A 21405-nucleotide genomic window follows, 5' to 3' on the forward strand; every position below is an offset into this window, starting at 1 on the left:
AGAAACATTGCGTTGGAATGGTTTCTGGAACAAGAATGACAAATAAGGTTTTGCATATCATCTCAAAAGTGAGCAAGGCACAGGGTGCACTTCATTCAAAAGACATAATGCAAAGCCAGGCAATGTTCGATACACTCAGTTCAAAATAAGGAACCTGAAAACCAAGTTTGTAGAGTTTGTCAAAGAATGTGAAGAAAAATCAGAAATTTGTAAGTACTGGGGAAATGTTTTACACGATAGCTCTAGTGAAAACCTTGGTACATGCGGATCGGGAAGGTGGTTGGGAGCTGCACCTGAAGACAGTGGAGTCACTGATTACTGTGTTTTGCGAATTCGATTGCATAAACTACCTGAGATATGACTCCTAGTATTTAGAAAGAGTGAAGAAGCTAAAGGTGAAAAAGCCATACCTCCGCAGAAAATACATTTTGTGGTGAAAGACAGAGGGAAGGATCAGTACTGCGACTCCAGATTGAAACTGGAACAGATAATCCAGAGATCACAGAAAAGCTCCAAGGGAATTGTTGGTCAGACACATGAAAGAGAATGTGGAGTTCAAAGCCCTTGAACATTTTATGGATTGCCAGTTGAGATTCCTAAAGGTGGACAAATTCAATTTGCTATTCGTCTGCCACATTTGATTTTTCCACGGTTCCACTGACAAATTTTGTTTAGGTTTTTCCACCATTCCTGAGCATACACAGTTAATCATTCAGCTGAAAACTACTAACTCCCTTGGAGGATAATGTAAGTTGAGGTCCCTCTTTCCTTAATTTTTTTTTCTTTTAATGCTTGGTGACTTTGATGACATTTGGAAAGCAGAGCATCAATGTCCATTGTGCAGACCCTGAGCCATCTACTGGTTTCGCTCCCTTGTACTGCAGCCAGGCCTTTGCTCTCACTTGATATTGGAGGGGGTGGGGGGGGGGTTTGTTAATCAAAAAAAACTATTCTTCTGCCTAAAGCTAAGAGTTTGAGGTACCTGTTCTTCAAGAAGCCTCACCCTAGCTTAATCACTTGACTTTTTAACCTAAGCTCTTACATAGATTTCAAACTTCTACAAGCAAGCTCAGAAGACAAGGTTCTCTTCACTCGTTTCCCCCTGTGTTTTTTACGATTTGGTGATAGCTGTCAAGCCTCACATTTCAAATGTTGGCCTTCTTCACAATTCTGGTGCTAGGTTTATAACCTTTTTGGACTCTAAGTGTTCAGGCTGTTAAACTGACAGATTAATCAGTAAGATCCACTGTCAATCGTTTGCAACAATACAATTATGTTACATTTAGAGGGTGAAGGCGAGGAAGAATTATTTAAATCATCTGCCAAGGAACCAGTTTCTCCATTTTTTTGTTTACATGAGGTGCACATTCCTGAGCCTAGATGAAGGATTGCCTCAATCACCTCTTTATGTGGCTCTGCAAAACAGTCTTCTCAAACAATGGCCAGCATGATTCTCCAGCATCTCGCCCCAATTTTATGAAGCTAATTGGTCTCCTCCCACAAACTTTACCAGAAATTGCCCACTCCGCAGTGAGTCCTCCATTCAGTGGCTCATTCACTGGTAGCTGCTGTCTGAAGCCAGACACTCTTCACACTTGTTTTAAAAAAAAAAAAAAAAAAAAAAAAAAAACCTCCTTACCGTCCTAGCCATGTGTACTAGCCATTTGTGCTGTTCAAACACTTGGATTGTTCCGGCAGATCCTGATTCAAGTCCTATGGCTCCAACAATTCATAGTTTTCTATTGAATTACTGCCCTCTGCTGATTAACAATTATGTTAAGGGACTTTTAGCAAACTTGCTTCATTGTACTTGAAAATTACTGTGTGCGCCGTTCTGGTGGGTAGCCATGGAAAAGTAAATCTACTTTATGGCTGCTCCACAGAGTCTCTACAGTACGTTATTTTAAACGGAAATGCAAACATTCTGCACAACAGAAGAAAAAAACAGAATGAGAAATACCTGATTCTTATATCTGTCAAAGGACCTTCTACTATCAATATTGAAGAACGTTCACTCTGCCCGACAGGTTGCAACAGGAGAGAACCTTATGGCCAACAAAGGGTACGAAAATTAGTTACTTACCTGTAACTTTAGTACTCCAGGATTGTAATCTTTCATAGATTCACATGCTTCAATCATTCCCCGTCGTCGAGATGGGAGCCCCCGGTACATTTAACCAAGCAGTGTTACCACAGATTTAAACCTAAGGGCCCTTAGGCCTCTTAATTTAACACTCTATCAGAGTCATTTTAAGAAAAAGGACCAAACTTCAGAATCCACCAATCAGGAGACACCACCCTTTAGAACCCTCCCTAGAGAAGCTCCAGTACCTCAGATTTTCAAAATACAAGTGCACATAACATGACAAATCAAAAGAGAGGTGAAGGTGAGCTTCTCCGGGGAGGCGGGTGGGTCGCATGTGAATCTATGAAAGATTCCAATAATGGAGAAGTTACAGGTAAGTAACTAATTTTCTTACTCCAGTATTGGAATTTTCATGGACTTACATGTTTAAACCAGAGTAGCAAGCAGTACATATGCACATTGTAACACTCCTGCAATCTGTTCAATACATACATTGAAAGCATGTTTACAAACCAATATATTAAAATTATTATTTTTTAAACATTATAGTCACATCGCCATAAACATTTAGCATGAATCTGAGACAACTAGTCATATACAATGTGCACATCTGACATCAGGACGGTCGGAGGAAAGAAGTAGCTCACCTTCACTGGAAAAGGTTCCTGAGGACTGCTTGACTCACCACTACCTCTCCTTGAGATAATGCTTCCAAGCAGTAATGTCTGGTAAACGTATGGCAGCTCTTCCAAGTTGCTGCTCTACAAATGTCTTGCAGCAGTACACCAGCAAACGGCGCTGCAGAAGAAGAAACTGCCTGTGTTGAATGTACACGGACAGAAGATTGTAGTGGCTTGCCCGCTGCCTGATGGCAAAATTGAATTGCTGAGGAGATCCATCTACTTATGCTGTTTAGAGAGCGGTTGACCCGCCTGGGTGCAATGTAAGCCACAAATAGTTGGTTGGACCTGCAAAATGGTTTAGTCCTGTCTAAATAGAATTTAATACACCTTTTAATGTCTAAAGAGTGTAATGTTCTCTCCGTAGGAGTCGTCAGTTCTGGAAAGAATGTCTTGAAAACTAAGGGCTCATTCAGATGATCTGAAGGGACCTTTGGAATAAAACGCGGATTAGTGCGCAAGATTAGTCTTTCTTTTTTAATCTGTAAAAACGTCTCCCGTATGGAAAGTGCTTGAATCTCACCGACTCATCTGGCTGAAGTGAGGGCAACAAGTAAGGCAAGTTTACAGGAGAGGAATTTCATAGAAGCTCAATGAATTGGCTCGAAAGGCTGCTTCATAAGGTGCACAAGAACAATATTTAAATTATTCCAAGAGGGAGGAAGAGGTCTGAATGGTTGAAACACTCTGAAAAGCCCTTTCAGAAATCGTTTTATCAACCTAGAGGACCATAACGAAGGTGAAGAGCCTGAGCGTCTATAAGGCGCAATCACCTCCAGGTGAACCTTTATAGAGGAATGCCCAAGGCCTGAGTGTGCTAAATGCAAAAAGTAAGGTAATGTCTGCTCCAAAGAGGAGGAGAGAGGATCAATTGGCTGTTGATGACACCACAAACAAAACCTTTTCCACTTACATGAGTAAGCCTTATTGGTGCTGGCTGCTCTGGCTTTGGATAGAATGTCCCTGCACTCTTGCAGACTGTTTAAATGTGCAAATTCCCTGTGCTCAGGAGCCATGCTGATAATCGCTTTGATTGAGGATCTGGATGCAAGATATGACCGTTGCACATTGTTAGCAGATGCAGAGATATTCTCAGTGGGATGTGAGGCTTTACTGACAGAAGAAGAAACTCCGCGAACCAATGTTGGCGAGGCCAGTACGGGGCTATTAATATCAGCGTGCACGGTTCTCTCTTCATCTTTGTTAGGACTCTCGGGATCAAGGGGATTGGTGGAAAGGCGCATGCAAAGATTCCTGACCAAGCTATGGAAAATGCATTCCCCCCATGAACCCTTTTGGTGATGCCAGCTTGCGAAGTATTGTCATTTGGCTTTCAACTGGCTGCCAAATAGGTCAAGTTTGGGTGTTCCCCACTGGGGAAAAAATGTAGTTGAATGTGGACTGGTCCAGTTCTCATTCGGGACACATTGATTTTTGCCTGCTGAGCGAGTCTGCTACTGTGTTCTGTATGCCTGGAAGGTGCACTGCTGTGAGCAGGATGCCCTGCTGCACCGCCCAGTTCCAGATCTTCTGAGCTTCCTTGGAGAGAGGAAGAGATCTTGTGCCTCCCTGTTTGTGAGGTAATGCATCGTAGTGGTGTTGTCCGTTCTTATTACCACTTCTGAACCGCTAATCTTTTGGAGAACAGCCTGTAAAGCTAGATGAACTGCTTTGAGCTCCAGCAGATTGATGTGCATTGTCCACAGCTCTAGTAGCCACTTGCCACTTACCCGTAGGTCTTGTAAAACCGCTCCCCAACGTTACAGGGAGGCATCTGTGGTGATTGTCCACGGTGCTGGATGATGAAGAAACGATAGACCGATAGACAGATGTTTTTGAGACCACCACACCAGAGCTTTGATTACTGCCAGAGTAATGTTCATCTGATCTAAGCTTCCTGAAACCTGGAGCCATTGTACATTGAGCTGCTCTTGCAGAGCCTCATTTTGAGTCTGCAGAGTGGAACTAGAGGTATGCATGAGGACATCATGCCCAATAAGGACTTGAAGAGGTGTACTGAAATGTAGTCTTTTCTATAATCGATCTTGCTAGAGATTAGTTTCTGCTGTCTCTCTGCAGTGGGACATGCCATGGTGGATTCAGTGTCCAGTTTTGTCCCTAAAACAATTTGATCCTGATGATTGGGGTTTGGATTTCTCCCAGTTGTGTCACGACTCACGTGCTGCTTGCGCCTGGAGTTTGCAGATCTTGAGGCGTGGATCTTGAGAGTTCGACTTTGGCCCAAAAAGGGGCGACTCTTTCTGGTAGCCACGGTGCTGTAGGCAAAGGAACGCCAAGGACAGACCGTGACCGTAAGAAAGTAGCGCCAGAGGGAAAAAACCCCTTCAGAAGAAGAGGAAAAAACCTTCAAAGAAGATTCACAGAGGATTCCTGAAACAAGAACAGAGGAACAGGAATCAAAAAGAACTGACGTAATAACACAGAAATGGCGAAATCCAGAACCAAAGGCTAGGAAATCAGGAGCGAGGACACTAACTGAGAAGAGAGTGTTGCAGCGCAAAGAGGAGAAGAAAACACCACCCTTAAATACCATAAAACAGGAAGTGACCCACAGGAAGAAAAAGGACACCATCTTAGATAGGGAAAAGTAGATAGAATAGAATGGAGTAGAAACCATAGAGAATAGGGAAGGAGGAATGCTAGGAAAACAAGGGTAACCTGGGAAGGGGAAAAGGCATAAAGGAAAGTGCAAAAAACAGACCCAAAAAGAAAGAAGACAGAAGAAAGAAGAAAAGGAGCCCAAACAGGTAAGAGGGGTCAGGAGACCCCAACAAAACGGAGGGAGAGAGCAGAGCGAGGCCCCAAGTAAGCCTTGGGGCCTCGTAGGGTGCAGGAAAGGCTCGGGGCGCGCCGCGTCTTAAAGACGCGAAGCGCGGCCCGAGCCGAACGCGCGGCTTGTGCCGAACGCTCGGCCCGCGCCGCGCGGTGCGGCGCGACAAGTTGAGGGTCAGGCCTAAGCTGCTGAGCAAGGAAACACTTTTTTGTTGACCTGTGTGCTCCTATATAGGTGTTTGCTTTTATCAGCCAATCGTCTAGGTATGGGAATACTTGATGTTTTCTTCTCCTGAGAAAGGCTGCAATAGGAGCTATGCACTTCGTAAATATCCTGGGAGCTGACTTTAGGCCAAATGGATTGACTCGAAATTACTTCCGGCTACCATGAATCTCAGGTATTGTCTGTGGGCTGCATGAATGGGGATGTGGAAATAGGCATCCTTTAGGTCTAGTGTAGATATAAAATCTCCCTGGTTCAATCGCAGAAGGACATCCTGAAGGCTTATCATGCAGAAGGATTGTTTTCTCAAGTAGGTGTTTAATTCTCTGAGATAAAGGATCGGCCCCCCCAGTCCTTCCACTTTTTGCAAATGAGTAAGAATCTAGAGTAAAAACCTCTTCCTCACTGTGATGGAGGTACTCTCTCTATTGCGCCTTTGAAGGGCATTTTGTTGATCTCTCTAGAGTTGTTCTGGATACTTCCGTGAAGTTCTGCGAGGAGGATTGGGAGGAGGCATTTGGACAAACTAGTGTGTGTCCATGATTTACGAGCTGTAAGACCACTTGTCCGATGTTATGGCTTGCCATTGTTGGAAAAACGGAGATATCCTTCCGTCTAGAACCGGGGGAGGATGGTTGGGGGCAGCCGGAGCCTTGGATACATCATGCTCTGCGAACTGAGTCTTTAGCAGGACGAGCTGAGCATCCCTTGGAGCCAGACCTGTTGTAGGCCGCTTGCGGTGGCTGCCTTTGAGTGTAGTTTTGATGAAATTGCTGAGAAGAGGAAGGATACGTCGGGTATCTGTATTGCTGGAAGCCTCCCCTATATGAAGGCATCCCATGCCCTCGCCTGGTTCGAAAAGAAAGCCTCCGAAATTGGAGAGTACCCAAAGATTTTGCTGTATTTGTGTCAGACTTAACTGACTGCAGTGTCTCGTCAATATGCTTACCAAACAATGCCTGGCCATCAAAAGGAAGATCTAGGATCTTATTCTGGACTTCCGGACGGAACGATGTGGACTTTAACCAACCTTGCCTCCGAAGGACAGCCGAACCAGTGAGCTGATGAAATGCAGTAGTGGCTATATCCATTGCACAATCTATTATTTCCGCTGATGTACACTCTCCCTCTTGCAATGTCTTTTTTGCTCCAGATTTAACATCATCCGGCAACTGATCATTATGCGGGGCAATGTCTGCCCATAACAGCCTACCATATCTGGCTAACACTGCCAGGGAGTTAGCTGCCCTTATAATGAGACTAGACATTGACGAAAACCTCTTCCCGATGTTATCCAAACATCTACCCTCTTTGTCCGGAGGTGCGGATATTGGAACAGAGAGATTCTTGGATCTTCTCTGTGCCGCTTGAGCGACCACTGAATCTTGATGGGGGTAACCAGTCAAACATGCTGGGGCATCCTCCGGCATTTTGTACTTCCAAGCGAGGAAGCACTGCAGTGACTGTAGCAGGGTTGTGCATGTCTTTCAAACCCTCTTCCCATATGAAACTGACTAGCGGTATGGAGCGTACTGATTTCTGGAAAAGTTATTTAAAATCATATAGAAAGCAATCCGCTTGCTTGGATGGCATTTGAAGTGCAAAACACTTAGCTGCTCTTTTCAAAAGATTATGGAATCCTCCGATGTCACCTGGAGGTGAATCCACTTTTGGCTGAGAAGGAGGAGGAGGAGCTGGAATAACATTCTTCCAACTCCGACTGGGTGTTGAGGAGTTCTTCTTCTTGATCACCCTCCGAAACGTCCGTGTCATGTGGTATGGTCATATCTGGTGTGGCCACATTTGCTGGTGGTGAAGAGGTTGGCTTCTGACATGGGGTGGTAAGCCTTGAAACGGGCCATGAAGGAGGCTGTGGTTGTCCCTGTTCCTGAGGAGGAAAACGCCTACTTTAGTCTGCAAGCATCGCTCTCAGATCAGAAAGTAAAGCATGTATACATCCTCCTGAAATGCCTGGTCCCTTGCATAGTACTGCGGGTTATAGGTTTTGCCATACTCCTCATCATCATCCTAATATTTAACATTCAGCTGTGAGGGGCTGTGCGCTGTTCCAAATGGTCCCTCGTCATCAGATTCTTCATCACCCTCCAACAGATGTACTGGCATCAGAGGGGTTACTTTACTAGGCGAAGTATACTGTGGAGTAAGTTTTTCCTGACTTCTGCGTAGTTTTTCCCTCGTCGACAGAGTAGATACAGCCTTTGTCGACAGTGGTGTCGTCAAGGATGTCCGCATGGAGATTTTAATCAACAACATCTTTTAAGTGGAAGCTACGGCCGACGGGTCGTCGACGAGGATGGCAATGAGGACAGCACTGTTACTGCTGTCAACGATGACTATGTGTAGATCCTAGTCGACGATGACGACGTCTGTGCGGTCCACGATGACGTGGGAGGCTTGCTGTCGCGAGGTCATCAGCACGGCTGTCGGCGATGTTAATGTGGAAACCATCTTTGACGGTGAAAAGGCACTCACAGATGTCATCGACGATGAGGCTGTCGTCAACAGTATAGTCTTTGCCAGAGGTCTGTCCACCACACGAGCAGAGGAGGACCTTTTGAAAGGTTCAGCACACACAGATGGAGGCACAGATTATGATTTTTTATGACTTTCAGAGCTGCTGGCATGCCCTCGTTCCCCTTTTGTGAAGAATTTATGAGGTGAAGTGGAAGGGCTGCGGACTTTATAAGACCCTGAGGTGGTCTTTTTGTGGGTCTTTCTTGGCTGCTCTGATGAGATCTTGAATGAGATTTAGCTCTCTTAGATGACTTTCTGGACGATGTTGAGGAGTCATCACTGTCTGGATCCGAGACAGGGTTATCTCTAGATTTAAGTTTCTGTAGCCATATTAATAATCTGCCCTCTCTATTCTTCGGGGTCTTAGAAGGGAAGGTATGACATAACTTGCAGTCCTTAGCCGAGTGGTCTGGGTAAAGGCAGTATATGCAGTCCTGATGAGGGTCTTCAGAGTGTAATCTCTTTTCCCCACAGGTCTTGCAGGATCTGAACAAACTTTTATTTTCCTTGTCAGACATGCTGTAGGCCTTACCCACAATCAGTCAGAAAAGTTCAGAAGAATATCTACTTAAAGCTAATCCGAAAGACATGAAGAAAGAGCAGAGCGCTGAGGAGACTCCCTAGCTCGACGTGCGGTGGAAAATCTGAAGTACTGGAGCTTCTCTCAGGAGGGTTCTAAAGGGTGGTGCCTCCTGATTGGTGGATTCTGAAGTTTGATCATTTTTCTTAAAACGACTCTGATAGTGTTAAATTAAGAGGCCTAAGGGCCCTTAGGTTTAAATCTATGTTAACACTGCTTAGTTAAATGTACCGGGGGCTCCCATCGACAACAGGGAATGATTCAAGCATATGAATCTATGAAAGTTCCAATAATGGACTAAGTAGAGGTGCCATTTTTGTGGGTCTTTAATTTACACATTTCAAAAAGTTAATTTAGGTGTCCCAAAGATTGACAGTTTCTGTTGTTCATTGGCTTAAATGACAGATTGTCATGGCAAAACCAAATTTGAAAAAAATGGAAGAACTTAAGATGGCAGGTAGCAACCTATTGACATGCTTCAGTACTCGTGGCGAAAATATAGATAAAAGTGTATGGTGGTCTCCATTGACCAATCTCTGTAGACCTTTCCGCATGTTCATTTGTTCAAAACATTTCACTATCGCTGAAGTGCGCTAGAGTATTGGGTTCAACAACCACAGTTTGTAGGCAAATACAGTGCAGGTGTTGTGCTGTCATTAACTCCTTTCAAAGCACTTTGGGAACTGCAAATACAACAAACAACAAAGTACTAATTTGATATTGTGCATTGTAACATGTTGTAATCTCAGAGTACAAACCCATCTTCTGCTGAGGAGTTTACATACTCTCTAACACAGAGGAGTGCAGCATCACGGCACATTTCTTTCAAGTCACTTCCAGAAAACCCATCTGTTTCTTTTGCAACTTCCTGCATGTCCAAATCCTGATCCACCTATGAATTGAAACATATGTGTTTTAGGTCTTTAAAAGGATGCTTCTTTAATCAAGTGAAAGCCAGACAATTAGTAAATACGGCAATACATTACTCTAGTATATATATATATATATATATATATATATATATATATATATATATATATATATATGTCTATATCTATATATCTAAATATGAATGAAACAAAAACCTGACAATTCTGTTAGGTGCATAACATAAGCGTGGTTTTGATACGTATTCCATGATTAACTGCTTAAGAGGAGTGAACTTAACAGCTATACTTTAGAATAACAAGCAGGGTTTTTAAACAATGTATAGGAGTTAACTCTCTCAGGTATGTGCACGTGCTGGCTTGCCAGTCTTTTACATGTTATTTTGCTTCTGTTTTAGGAAATGCTTAAGTTCTGGATTATACCTTCTGGCTCATGCAGTCCTTCCACAATAAATGGTGAGAAGGTTTACACAGTGATCTCACTGGAAACTGTGGAAATTACAACCAACAACATGTTATCTACCCGTTACAAGCTATCCACTGTAGTTATCTTTCATAGATGTCCATGTTTACAACATCTCTCACTATTTGAGCCTGGGAAAGGGGGAGACCTGAGGAGTTCCAGAATACTTATTTTGTTGCAATCATCCCACTAAATCACAACTTTCAAGGATTTGTAAGAATCAAATTATTTAGGAACTCTCAACAAAATGAAAGACTAAAACAGACACGAAGGAATCTAGATAACCATGCCACCCACATCCCAGAAACAGAGCCCTGAAAACAGTTGCACCCTCAAGTGCGATATTCAGCTTACACCCCAAAAATTGCAAACTGCTCAGCCAGCAATCTGCTTTTGAATGCAGATAAGTTAAGAAGGCCTGACCTATAGTTTGTCGTGGCATTATACAATTATGACCCACAATAATACTAAAATCATAATACGAAGCGGTCAGCAACAAATTATGACGTCCCTCTTAAATTTACACAAGACATATCTGCTATGAGGGTTGTCCATCACCAGTACTGTAAAGTTGCAAAAAACAAACATCACCAAATGAACAGGCGTGGAATAACTGGAGGGATCAGTCACACATTTCTGGACAATTCGCATAACTTAAATATAGTCCATCACTGCAGGGCTCAAATATCCATACAATCTAAACGCTTCTTTACATCTCACTATGACACTCAGATATGGGATGATAATTAAAAAGCCCATCCAACAGCTCTCCCTTCCTCCAACCACGCCAGATGAGGCTTGCACAAATCTCAGTGAACAATCCAGTACGGTACCCAGCTTAAGTAGACTATATCATATGAAAAACCATAAAGGGACCTACAGAGCTGTTTAAAGCTACCACCATACTGAAAACCATAAAACGGCATGTCACTCACACTTCATCATTCAACACACTGTGTCCTGTAATAAGATAACTGCACCTTGGTGGTCATCATGCATGTAAGGAAATGCCTCCTTGGCATGGTTGCCCCCTGACTTTGCCTTTGCTGATGCTATGTTTACAATTGAAAGTGTGCTGAGGCCTGCTAACCAGGCCCCAGCACCAGTGTTCTTTCCCTAACCTGTACTTCTGTATCCACAATTGGCAGACCCTGGCATCCAGATAAGTCCCTTGTAACTGGTACTTCTAGTACCAAGGGCCCTGATGCCAAGGAAGGTCTCTAAGGGCTGCAGCATGTCTTATGCCACCCTGGAGACCTCTCACTCAGCACAGACACACTGCTTGCCAGCTTGTGTGTGCTAGTGAGAACAAAACGAGTAAGTCGACATGGCACTCCCCTCAGGGTGCCATGCCAGCCTCTCACTGCCTATGCAAGTATAGGTCAGTCACCCCTCTAGCAGGCCTTACAGCCCTAAGGCAGGGTGCACTATACCATAGGTGAGGGTACCAGTGCATGAGCATGGTACCCCTACAGTGTCTAAACAAAACCTTAGACATTGTAAGTGCAGGGTAGCCATAAGAGTATATGGTCTGGGAGTTTGTCAAACACGAACTCCACAGCACCATAATGGCTACACTGAAAACTGGGAAGTTTGGTATCAAACTTCTCAGCACAATAAATGCACACTGATGCCAGTGTACATTTTATTGCAAACTACACCCCAGAGGGCACCTTAGAGGTGCCCCCTGAAACTTAACCGACTATCTGTGTAGGCTGACTAGTTCCAGCAGCCTGCCACACTAGAGACATGTTGCTGGCCCCATGGGGAGAGTGCCTTTGTCACTCTGAGGCCAGTAACAAAGCCTGCACTGGGTGGAGATGCTAACACCTCCCCCAGGCAGGAGCTGTAACACCTGGCGGTGAGCCTCAAAGGCTCACCCCTTTGTCACAGCACCGCAGGACACTCCAGCTAGTGGAGTTGCCCGCCCCCTCCGGCCCGGCCCCCACTTTTGGCGGCAAGGCCGGAGAAAATAATGAGAATAACAAGGAGGAGTCACTGGCCAGTCAGGACAGCCCCTAAGGTGTCCTGAGCTGAGGTGACTCTAACTTTTAGAAATCCTCCATCTTGCAGATGGAGGATTCCCCCAATAGGGTTAGGATTGTGACCCCCTCCCCTTGGGAGGAGGCACAAAGAGGGTGTACCCACCCTCAGGGCTAGTAGCCATTGGCTACTAACCCCCCAGACCTAAACACGCCCTTAAATTTAGTATTTAAGGGCTACCCTGAACCCTAGAAAATTAGATTCCTGCGACAACAAGAAGAAGGACTGCCCAGCTGAAAACCCCTGCAGAGGAAGACCAGAAGACGACAACTGCCTTGGCTCCAGAAACTCACCGGCCTGTCTCCTGCCTTCCGAAGAACTCTGCTCCAGCGACGCCTTCCAAGGGACCAGCGACCTCTGAATCCTCTGAGGACTGCCCTGCTTCGAAAAAGACAAGAAACTCCCGAGGACAGCGGACCTGCTCCAAAAAGACTGCAACTTTGTTTCGAGGAGCAGCTTTAAAGACCCTGCAATCTCCCTGCAAGAAGCGTGAGACTTGCAACACTGCACCCGGCGACCCCGACTCGGCTGGTGGAGAACCAACACCTCAGGGAGGACCCCCGGACTACTCTACGACTGCGAGTACCAAAACCTGTCCCCCCTGAGCCCCCACAGCGCCGCCTGCAGAGGGAATCCCGAGGCTTCCCCTGACCGCGACTCTCTGAAACCTAAGTCCCGACGCCTGGAAAAGACTCTGCACCCGCAGCCCCCAGGACCTGAAGGACCGGACTTTCACTGCAGAAGTGACCCCCAGGAGTCCCTCTCCCTTGTCCAAGTGGAGGTTTCTCCGAGGAAGCCCCCCCTTGCCTGCCTGAAGCGCTGAAGAGATCCGTTGATCTCTCATAGACTAACATTGCGAACCCGACGATTGTTTCTACACTGCACCCGGCCGCCCCCGCGCTGCTGAGGGTGAAATTTCTGTGTGGGCTTGTGTCCCCCCCGGTGCCCTACAAAACCCCCCTGGTCTGCCCTCCGAAGACGCGGGTACTTACCTGCAAGCAGACCGGAACCGGGGCACCCCCTTCTCTCCATTCTAGCCTATGCGTTTTGGGCACCACTTTGAACTCTGCACCTGACCGGCCCTGAGGTGCTGGTGTGGTGACTTTGGGGTTGCTCTGAACCCCCAACGGTGGGCTACCTTGGACCAAGAACTGAACCCTGTAAGTGTCCTACTTACCTGGTAAAACTAACAAAAACTTACCTCCCCCAGGAACTGTGAAAATTGCACTAAGTGTCCACTTTTAAAGTAGCTATTTGTCAATAACTTGAAAAGTATACATGCAATTGAAATGATTCAAAGTTCCTAATGTACTTACCTGCAATACCTTTCAAACAAGATATTACATGTTAAATTTGAACCTGTGGTTCTTAAAATAAACTAAGAAAAGATATTTTTCTATAACAAAACCTATTGGCTGGATTTGTCTCTGAGTGTGTGTACCTCATTTATTGTCTATGTGTATGTACAACAAATGCTTAACACTACTCCTTGGATAAGCCTACTGCTCGACCACACTACCACAAAATAGAGCATTAGTATTATCTATTTTTACCACTATTTTACCTCTAAGGGGAACCCTTGGACTCTGTGCATGCTATTCCTTACTTTGAAATAGCACATACAGAGCCAACTTCCTACAATGCATAACAATGAATTACTTCCCACACTGGAACAAAACAAAGACAACATCCTTCCAACCACACACCCCCACATGGTGGAAGTGTAGCGTGCTATGTGTGTAAGCAAGCGCTTCCAAACCCCACATAGGGGTAAGTAAGCGCTAAATAAATGCTGCAATAAAACACACCTAAACACTTGTTTTTAATTATACAAAGCCTAGTGGTAGAATCAAACACAGCCAGAACAAGTGGATTCAGTAGTTTTAAAGAAGTCAACAAATCTCTATGATGCGATCATAGTATGGTGGATATTTTTGAGTAGATGTATGTAAGGTTGTTTTTTCAGTCTATATTTTCACCAAAAAACAGTGGCCTTTTCTGCCATTTCACCTTCATTTGGTCTATGAAAGTCACCTGGAACCATAGGTATCTATTTTGTAAAATCATTAACAGCAGACTGTAGAAGACAAATGTGAGGCGTATTTCGGTCTAAGAGGGCAGTTTGTAGTTAGCTGAAGCAATGCACATCATCAGGACCATCCTATGTTGTGCCATTTAAAGTGTGAGAATCAGTGAGATGGACATCAGTGTTCGCAGGGTTGTTGTGGGCAACAGTGCTATCTATCACAGGGGTTTCACCCTGCACCAGGACAACAATATTTGTGAAGACTTCATAATACAAGGCTTGTCATGCCTACTGCTAGGTTCTTAGACTAGAATTGTTTTAGCGAGACAACAGTCCTAGTTGCATCATTTTGTGAGCTATCACGCAAGGGAATGATAAAAGCCTTGCAAGTCCATGGGCTTTGAGGGATGAAAAAAAACCTTATCCATATTAATAGTTCTCTGCATCAAGATCTACTACACCTTAGCCTGAGGGATGGAAAAATTACTAGTAATCTTGGTTCTACAATATGGGCATTAATACTTTTTCTTATATTTAGTCCACATAATTCACCTACCAAACAATTAGTTGCTTCCGACATTCAGCCAGCAGGCATGCAGATCACACAAGTAGCTGTTATGTGAAAGACACCAGTATTTTATATAACCTATGGCATTTATTTTCAAGGAGAAAGCAAGATAATTGCATAAAACTGATTGTTTAATCACCCTCCTTTGATTAAACATTTTATGGTATTATACATTTGGTCCATAATATTCCTCTGTAGGACATAGTAGATACTCCAAACGTTAGGCAGCCAGATCCTACTGCCATCAGTGTGACATGTCAGTCTCAGCAGTGTACATACACCCATGTAGGGTCACAATACAACAACTGTTTTTATGGAGAAGGTGCAAGAAAAATGTATGGACTCTGCTGTTTATCTACCTTTATTTTATCTTGGAATTCACTACACTTTATGGAGCTATTGCTATAAGCTTTCTTCAATCATACTTGTAGGCTTAATTAACATGTAGGAACCTAATTGGTTTTTCTTAACAGCATTTTATTTCACTTTAGTAGATACTCCAATAAAAGCAGTTTTAACTTAATTATTTTTCTTGGTTATTAGGAATCAATCGTTATTGACAACACAAGAATTGTTGTTTTAATGAAATGTAGTTTTTTCAGTTAATATACACTAAATAAATGCTTGGTGTAGGAAGTTGGCTCTGTATGCACTATTTCAAAGTAAGGAATAGTATGCACAGAGTCCAAGGGTTCCCCTTAGAGGTAAGATAGTGGCAAAAAGAGATAATACTAATGCTCTATTTTGTGGTAGTGTGGTCGAGCAGTAGGCTTATCAAAGGAGTAGTGTTAAGCATTTGTTGTACATACACACAGGCAATAAATGAGGAACACACACTCCGACAAATCCAGGCCAATAGGTTTTGTTAAAGAAAAATATATTTTCTTAGTTTATTTTAAGAACCACAGGTTCAAATTCTACATGTAATATCTCATTTGAAAGGTATTGCAGGTAATTACTTTAAGAACTTTGAATAATTACAATAGCATATATACTTTTTACATAAAACACAATAAGCTGTTTTAAAAGTGGACACAGTGCAATTTTCACAGTTCCTGGGGGAGGTAAAGTAATGTTAGTTCTTGCAGGTAAGTAAACCACCTACGGGGTTCAAATTGGGATCCAAGGTAGCCCACCATTGGGGGTTCAGAGCAACCCCAAAGTCACCACACCAGCAGCTCAGGGCCGGTCAGGTGCAGAGTTCAAAGTGGTGCCCAAAACGCATAGGCTTCAATGGAGGTAAGGGGGTGCCCCGGTTCCAGTCTGCCAGCAGGTAAGTACCCGCGTCTTCGGAGGGCAGACCAGGGGGGTTTTGTAGGGCACCTGGGGGGGGACACAAGTCCACACAGAAAGTACACCCTCAGCAGCGTGGGGGCGGCCGGGTGCAGTGTGCAAACAAGCGTCGGGTTCTCAATAGGATTCAATGGGAGACCAAGGGGTCTCTTCAGCGGTGCAGGCAGGCAAGGGGGGGGCTCCTCGGGGTAGCCACCACCTGGGCAAGGGAGAGGGCCTCTTGGGAGTCACTCCTGCACTGAAGTTCCGATCCTTCAGGTGCTGGGGGCTGCGGGCTGCGGGTGCAGGGTCTTTTCCAGCCGTCGGGATTTTAGAGTCAGGCAGTCGCGGTCAGGGGGAGCCTCGGGATTCCCTCTGCAGGCGTCGCTGTGGGGGCTCAGGGGGGACAACTTTGGTTACTCAGTCTTGGAGTCGCCTGGGGGTCCTCCCTGTAGCGTTGTTTCTTCACCAGTCGAGTCGGGGTCGCCGGGTGCAGTGTTGCAAGTCTCACGCTTCTTGCGGGGATTGCAGGGATCTTTAAATCTGCTCCTCTGGATACAAAGTTGCAGTCTTTGTTGAAGAGGGCCGCTGTTCTCTGGAGTCTCTTGGTCTCTTGGAAGCAGGGCAGTCCTCGGAGGATTCAGAGGTCGCTGGTCCTGGAGAAAGCGTTGCTGGAGCAGGTTTCTTTAGAAGGCAGGAGACAGGCCGGTAGGACTGGGGCCAAAGCAGTTGGTGTCTTTTTTCTTCTTCTGCAGGGGTTTTCAGCTCAGCAGTCTTCTTCTTCGGTAAGTTGCAGGAATCTACTTTCCTAGGTTCTGGGGAGCCCCTAAATACTGAATTTAGGGGTGTGTTTAGGTCTGGGAGGGCAGTAGCCAATGGCTACTGTCCTTGAGGGTGGGTACACCCTCTTTGTGCCTCCTCCCTGAGGGGAGGGGGGCACATCCCTATTCCTATTGGGGGAATCCTCCTTCTACAAGATGGAGGATTTCTAAAAGTCAGAGTCACCTCAGCTCTGGACACCTTAGGGGCTGTCCTGACTGGCCAGTGACTCCTCCTTGTTTTTCTCATTACCTCTCCTGGACTTGCCGCCAAAAGTGGGGGCTGGGTCCAGGGGGCGGGCATCTCCACTAGCTGGAGTGCCCTGGGGCATTGTAACACGAAGCTTGAGCCTTTGAAGCTCACTGCTAGGTGTTACAGTTCCTGCAGGGGGGAGGTGTGAAGCACCTCCACCCAGAGCAGGCTTTGTTTCTGTCCTCAGAGAGCACAAAGGCTCTCACCGCATGGGGTCAGAAACTCGTCTCTCAGCAGCAGGCTGGCACAGACCAGTCAGCCCTGCACTTAACAACTGGGTAAAATACAGGGGGCATCTCTAAGGTGCCCTTTGTGTGCATTTTTTAATACATCCAACACTAGCATCAGTGTGGGTTTATTATTCTGAGAAGTTTGATACCAAACTTCCCAGTATTCAGTGTAGCCATTATGGAGCTGTGGAGTTCGTTTTTGACAGACTCCCAGCACATTTACTCTTATGGCTACCCTGCACTTACAATGTCTAAGGTTTTGCTTAGACACTGTAGGGGCATAGTGCTCATGCACCTATGCCCTCACCTGTGGTATAGTGCGCCCTGCCTTAGGGCTGTAAGGCCTGCTAGAGGGGTGACTTACCTATGCCACAGGCAGTCTGAGGTTGGCATGGCACCCTGAGGGGAGTGCCATGTCGACTTAGTCATTTTTTCCCCACCAGCACACACAAGCTGGCTGTGCTGTGTGAGGGGTCCCTAGGGTGGCATAAGACATGCTGCAGCCCTTAGAGACCTTACCTGGCATCAGGGCCCTTGGTACCAGGGGTACCAGTTACAAGGAACTTACCTGGATGCCAGGGTTGTGCCAATTGTGGAGACGATGGTACATTTTAGGTGAAAGAACACTGGTGCTGGGGCCTGGTTAGCAGGGTCCCAGCACACTTCTCAGTCAAGTCAGCATCAGTATCAGCAAAAAGTGGGGGGTAACTGCAACAGGGAGCCATTTCTTTACACTTGGTTATGTAGATGATGATTATTATGGGCAACTTCTTTAGATTCATAAACCCCATGTCTGTCTATGTACAAGACACCGGAAAACTTATATTAATATCTGTAAATAATGCCTCAAAGTAACCATGATTATTAGAGACAAAGTATTCCATCTGCTCCCCCTCCCAAGCACAGCCAAAGCAGCCGTGGTTTTGGCAGTGTGCCCTCAAACCGTCAAGGAGTTGCTTCTTGGCTAAGGTGCAGCAGATCTTGATACAGAGGACTATCAATCGGGATAAGGTCTTTTTCGCGTAGTACCTTGTCTTTCCTTGCCCCAGAGAGCCCCATAAAGAGCTGATCGTTCAATTAGTCACTCAATGGTCTTTGGTACGATCAATGTAAAAGCTCAGCACTCTTTTGGGGTCCAAAATGACGTCTCTCCTCCTTCTGTAAGTGAGACGGGGCAAAGAATAAATGTGTGATGGACTCTAAGCTGTGAAAAGACAGTCAAAACCTTCTGTAGCAAGGCCAATCTAGTCCTCAGCACCGATTTGTCCTGAAAGAAGGAGGTGCAAGAGGGTGGTCTCAAAGAACTTGAAGCTCACTCATACGTTGAGCCATGGTGACTGCAGTGAGAAAGACCGTTTTCAGGGTCAGGTGACCTATAGGACAGATGTATAATGGCTCAAACAGAGCACACAGGAAAAGTAAGGACCAAAATAAGGTCCCAATGAGTCATCACAAAAGACTTTGGTGGAAACATGCAAAAAAAACTTTAAGAAAACGCGTCACAACTGGTGATTTGAACAAGGAAGGATGGTCCAGTAAGCAGACAGGTAAGGTTTAACAGTGACCACTGCAAATTCTTGAAAGTTCAAAGCAGAATAAACTGTAAACAATTTGACAGTTTGGCCAGCAAAGGGTCCGTGCCACTGGTGCCACACCAAGCCACACACCTGCTCCATCATCTGGGGTAAACAAATTTTGCAGAAGGACGTATGGCCATCAGGATGGCATGCACTACTTTAGGTGGGAAACTGAATGTGGTCCACTGCTGCTACTCAGTCTCCATACATGGAGGTGTAGGCTGCGCAGGCCTGCATGCAGAACCCTGTGCTGATGTTATGATCAAGAGGCAGCCTGATCGGAGGACAGATCCTCATGGCGAGAAGTTTCTCCTGGCCCAAACTGAAGTAACTAGGATGACTTGAGCCCAGTCGTTCCTGATCTTCAGAACTCTGGACAGGAGAGGCAGCAGAGAGAAGGCACACAGGAGTTCTGTGCTCCATTCAGAAGAATGCATTTCTCAGACAGAGCCTTCTTGGGAGGAGCCAAGTGCAAATGTGTGACACTACAAGCTCTCGGTGATTGGTGGTGGCAAACAGATCAAGACAGGGTTCTGCCCATTGCCGAAAGATGCCCTGCACCACCTCAGGGTGTAGATGCTTTTGTGCCTTTTGGCTGTGCTCATCCATTGAGGCACGGGGTCTCCTGGTACAGGGCCCAGAAGCACATCAAACCCTGATTGTTGCAATTCCACCTGAAGGTGGTGCTGTCCATGAGATCATGGACTAGCCTTCCCTTGATGGATTGCAAGAAAGCTTTCAACATCAAGCCAATGCCACGCAACTCCATCAAGTTGATTTGGAGGAGGGTGTTTTGCTAAAGACTGAAGTGCTCTGATTTCCACCTCTTCCTGATGATCTTCCCAAAACAGTAGCTATTTGTCTGTCACCACGGTTAGCTCTGGGTGGGGTAGGGAGCGGTGTCTGACACGGGTCCAAGTGAAGACGAACAGCCATTACTGCATATTGTTTGTAGTCTTCCAAAATCTGGATGGAATATGACAAGTTCTCTTGCTGCAGGGCCCACCAGTATTTCAGATCCCACTACACAGCCAGCATATGTCATCTGGCATAGTCGACAATCAGAATGCAGGAGGCTAGCAGCCAAGAAGCCTCTAGGCCATCCTCACTGAGACCCAGGACTGAGGCTGAAACATCGGGGCCATAGCCTAGATATGCTGGACTCACTGACCCGGAGGAAAGATTCAAAAGTGCACCTTATCCAAGACAGTTCAGATGAGAGGAAGCCTCTGCGAAGGAGTCAGGTGAGACTTCAGCACCTTGATCATGAACGCAGTGATAAAAGGAGATTCGCTGTCACCTGATGATAGTCTACGACTGACCGTGGCAGTCCTTTTTCGGCACAAAGACAGTGTAAGTAGCACGGAGTTCCTATCGCCGACGCAGAGACTCTGTCTATAGCTCCTTTGCCCAAAACTGAACTTCTTGTAGTAAAATGGACAAATGGTGCTCCGAAAGCCACAGTGATGAAGGTGGAAGATGCAGTGGATCAGAAAGGAATGGCAGGGGGGCATAGCCTCATTTGAGAATATGCAGGACCCACCTGTCAGATGTAATGAGTTACCACCCATGGGCGAAATGACTTATCCTGCCTCACACAGGCTTTTTCATGCTCCTGAGTGCAAGCTAAAATGGCCTGGAGGTTGCAGTTTGCAGCCATAGGGGGCTAGGGACTGGGAGGTTCATTGCCTCTGTGGACCCTAATATTGCCTGCTGGATCCTCTACCCGACCAGACTGGGGTGTCTGTTGTTGGGGTGGTGGGCTTTGACACTGTCTGTAGGCAAAACCCCTAGTGGAACCTAAAAAGGGACGACATTATTGGTGATACTGTCTTGTGGGTGTGAAAAGACAAAGGGAGCGCACAGTAGTTCTAATCATTTTAAAGCACTCAAGGGTAGGGTTGGCCTTCTCTTCAAAGCGATGAGACCTGTCAAATAGGATATACATTATGGACACCTGGACGTCACCAAAGAAGCCTGTAGATATCATACACGTGAGGCGCAGGTGCACCACCCTAGTTCTGACTGCATTGCCAAAGCAGTTTTTTGTGTCCAATTAGAATGGTCTGCCTCAAGTTAGAGTGAAATTCTTCTGGGACAGCTGGTACGAGTTTAGCTATCTAGCCCCATAATGCGTGGGAGTATCTGCCTAGAAAACAGCTGACTTAGACTGATCCAAGGGTGAGGCTAACAGAAGAAAATACCCTCTTCCCAAAAGTCTCAATTCTTTTGGACTCTGTCGAGGGGTATAGTAGTAACAGAACTGGATTTGCCTTGCTAGAGGAGGTTTGTACTACCAGGCTCCTAGGTGTAGGTTGCTGTGCTAGGAAGACAGGTTCAACCGGAGCAGGTCTGTGATGACATGCCACCT

At 45.7% G+C, this 21405-nt stretch overlaps 1 protein-coding gene across 6 annotated transcripts in view; it reads right to left on the minus strand.

The window, feature by feature from the left end:
- ATAD1 (ATPase family AAA domain containing 1) overlaps positions 1 to 21405 on the minus strand; it is a 221841-nt gene that overhangs the window by 38098 nt on the left and 162338 nt on the right. For 4 of the 6 annotated variants that reach the window (XM_069239891.1, XM_069239889.1, XM_069239893.1 and 1 more), the window contains exon 9: positions 9656 to 9789. In XM_069239891.1, coding sequence (XP_069095992.1) covers positions 9656 to 9789 — 134 coding nt within the window. The remainder of the gene's footprint in view (positions 1 to 9655; positions 9790 to 21405) is intronic. The other 2 variants (XM_069239895.1, XM_069239894.1) reach the window with 1 other exon arrangement.

Source organism: Pleurodeles waltl, chromosome 6 (assembly GCF_031143425.1).
Source record: "Pleurodeles waltl isolate 20211129_DDA chromosome 6, aPleWal1.hap1.20221129, whole genome shotgun sequence".
Taxonomy (NCBI): Eukaryota; Metazoa; Chordata; class Amphibia; order Caudata; family Salamandridae; genus Pleurodeles; species Pleurodeles waltl.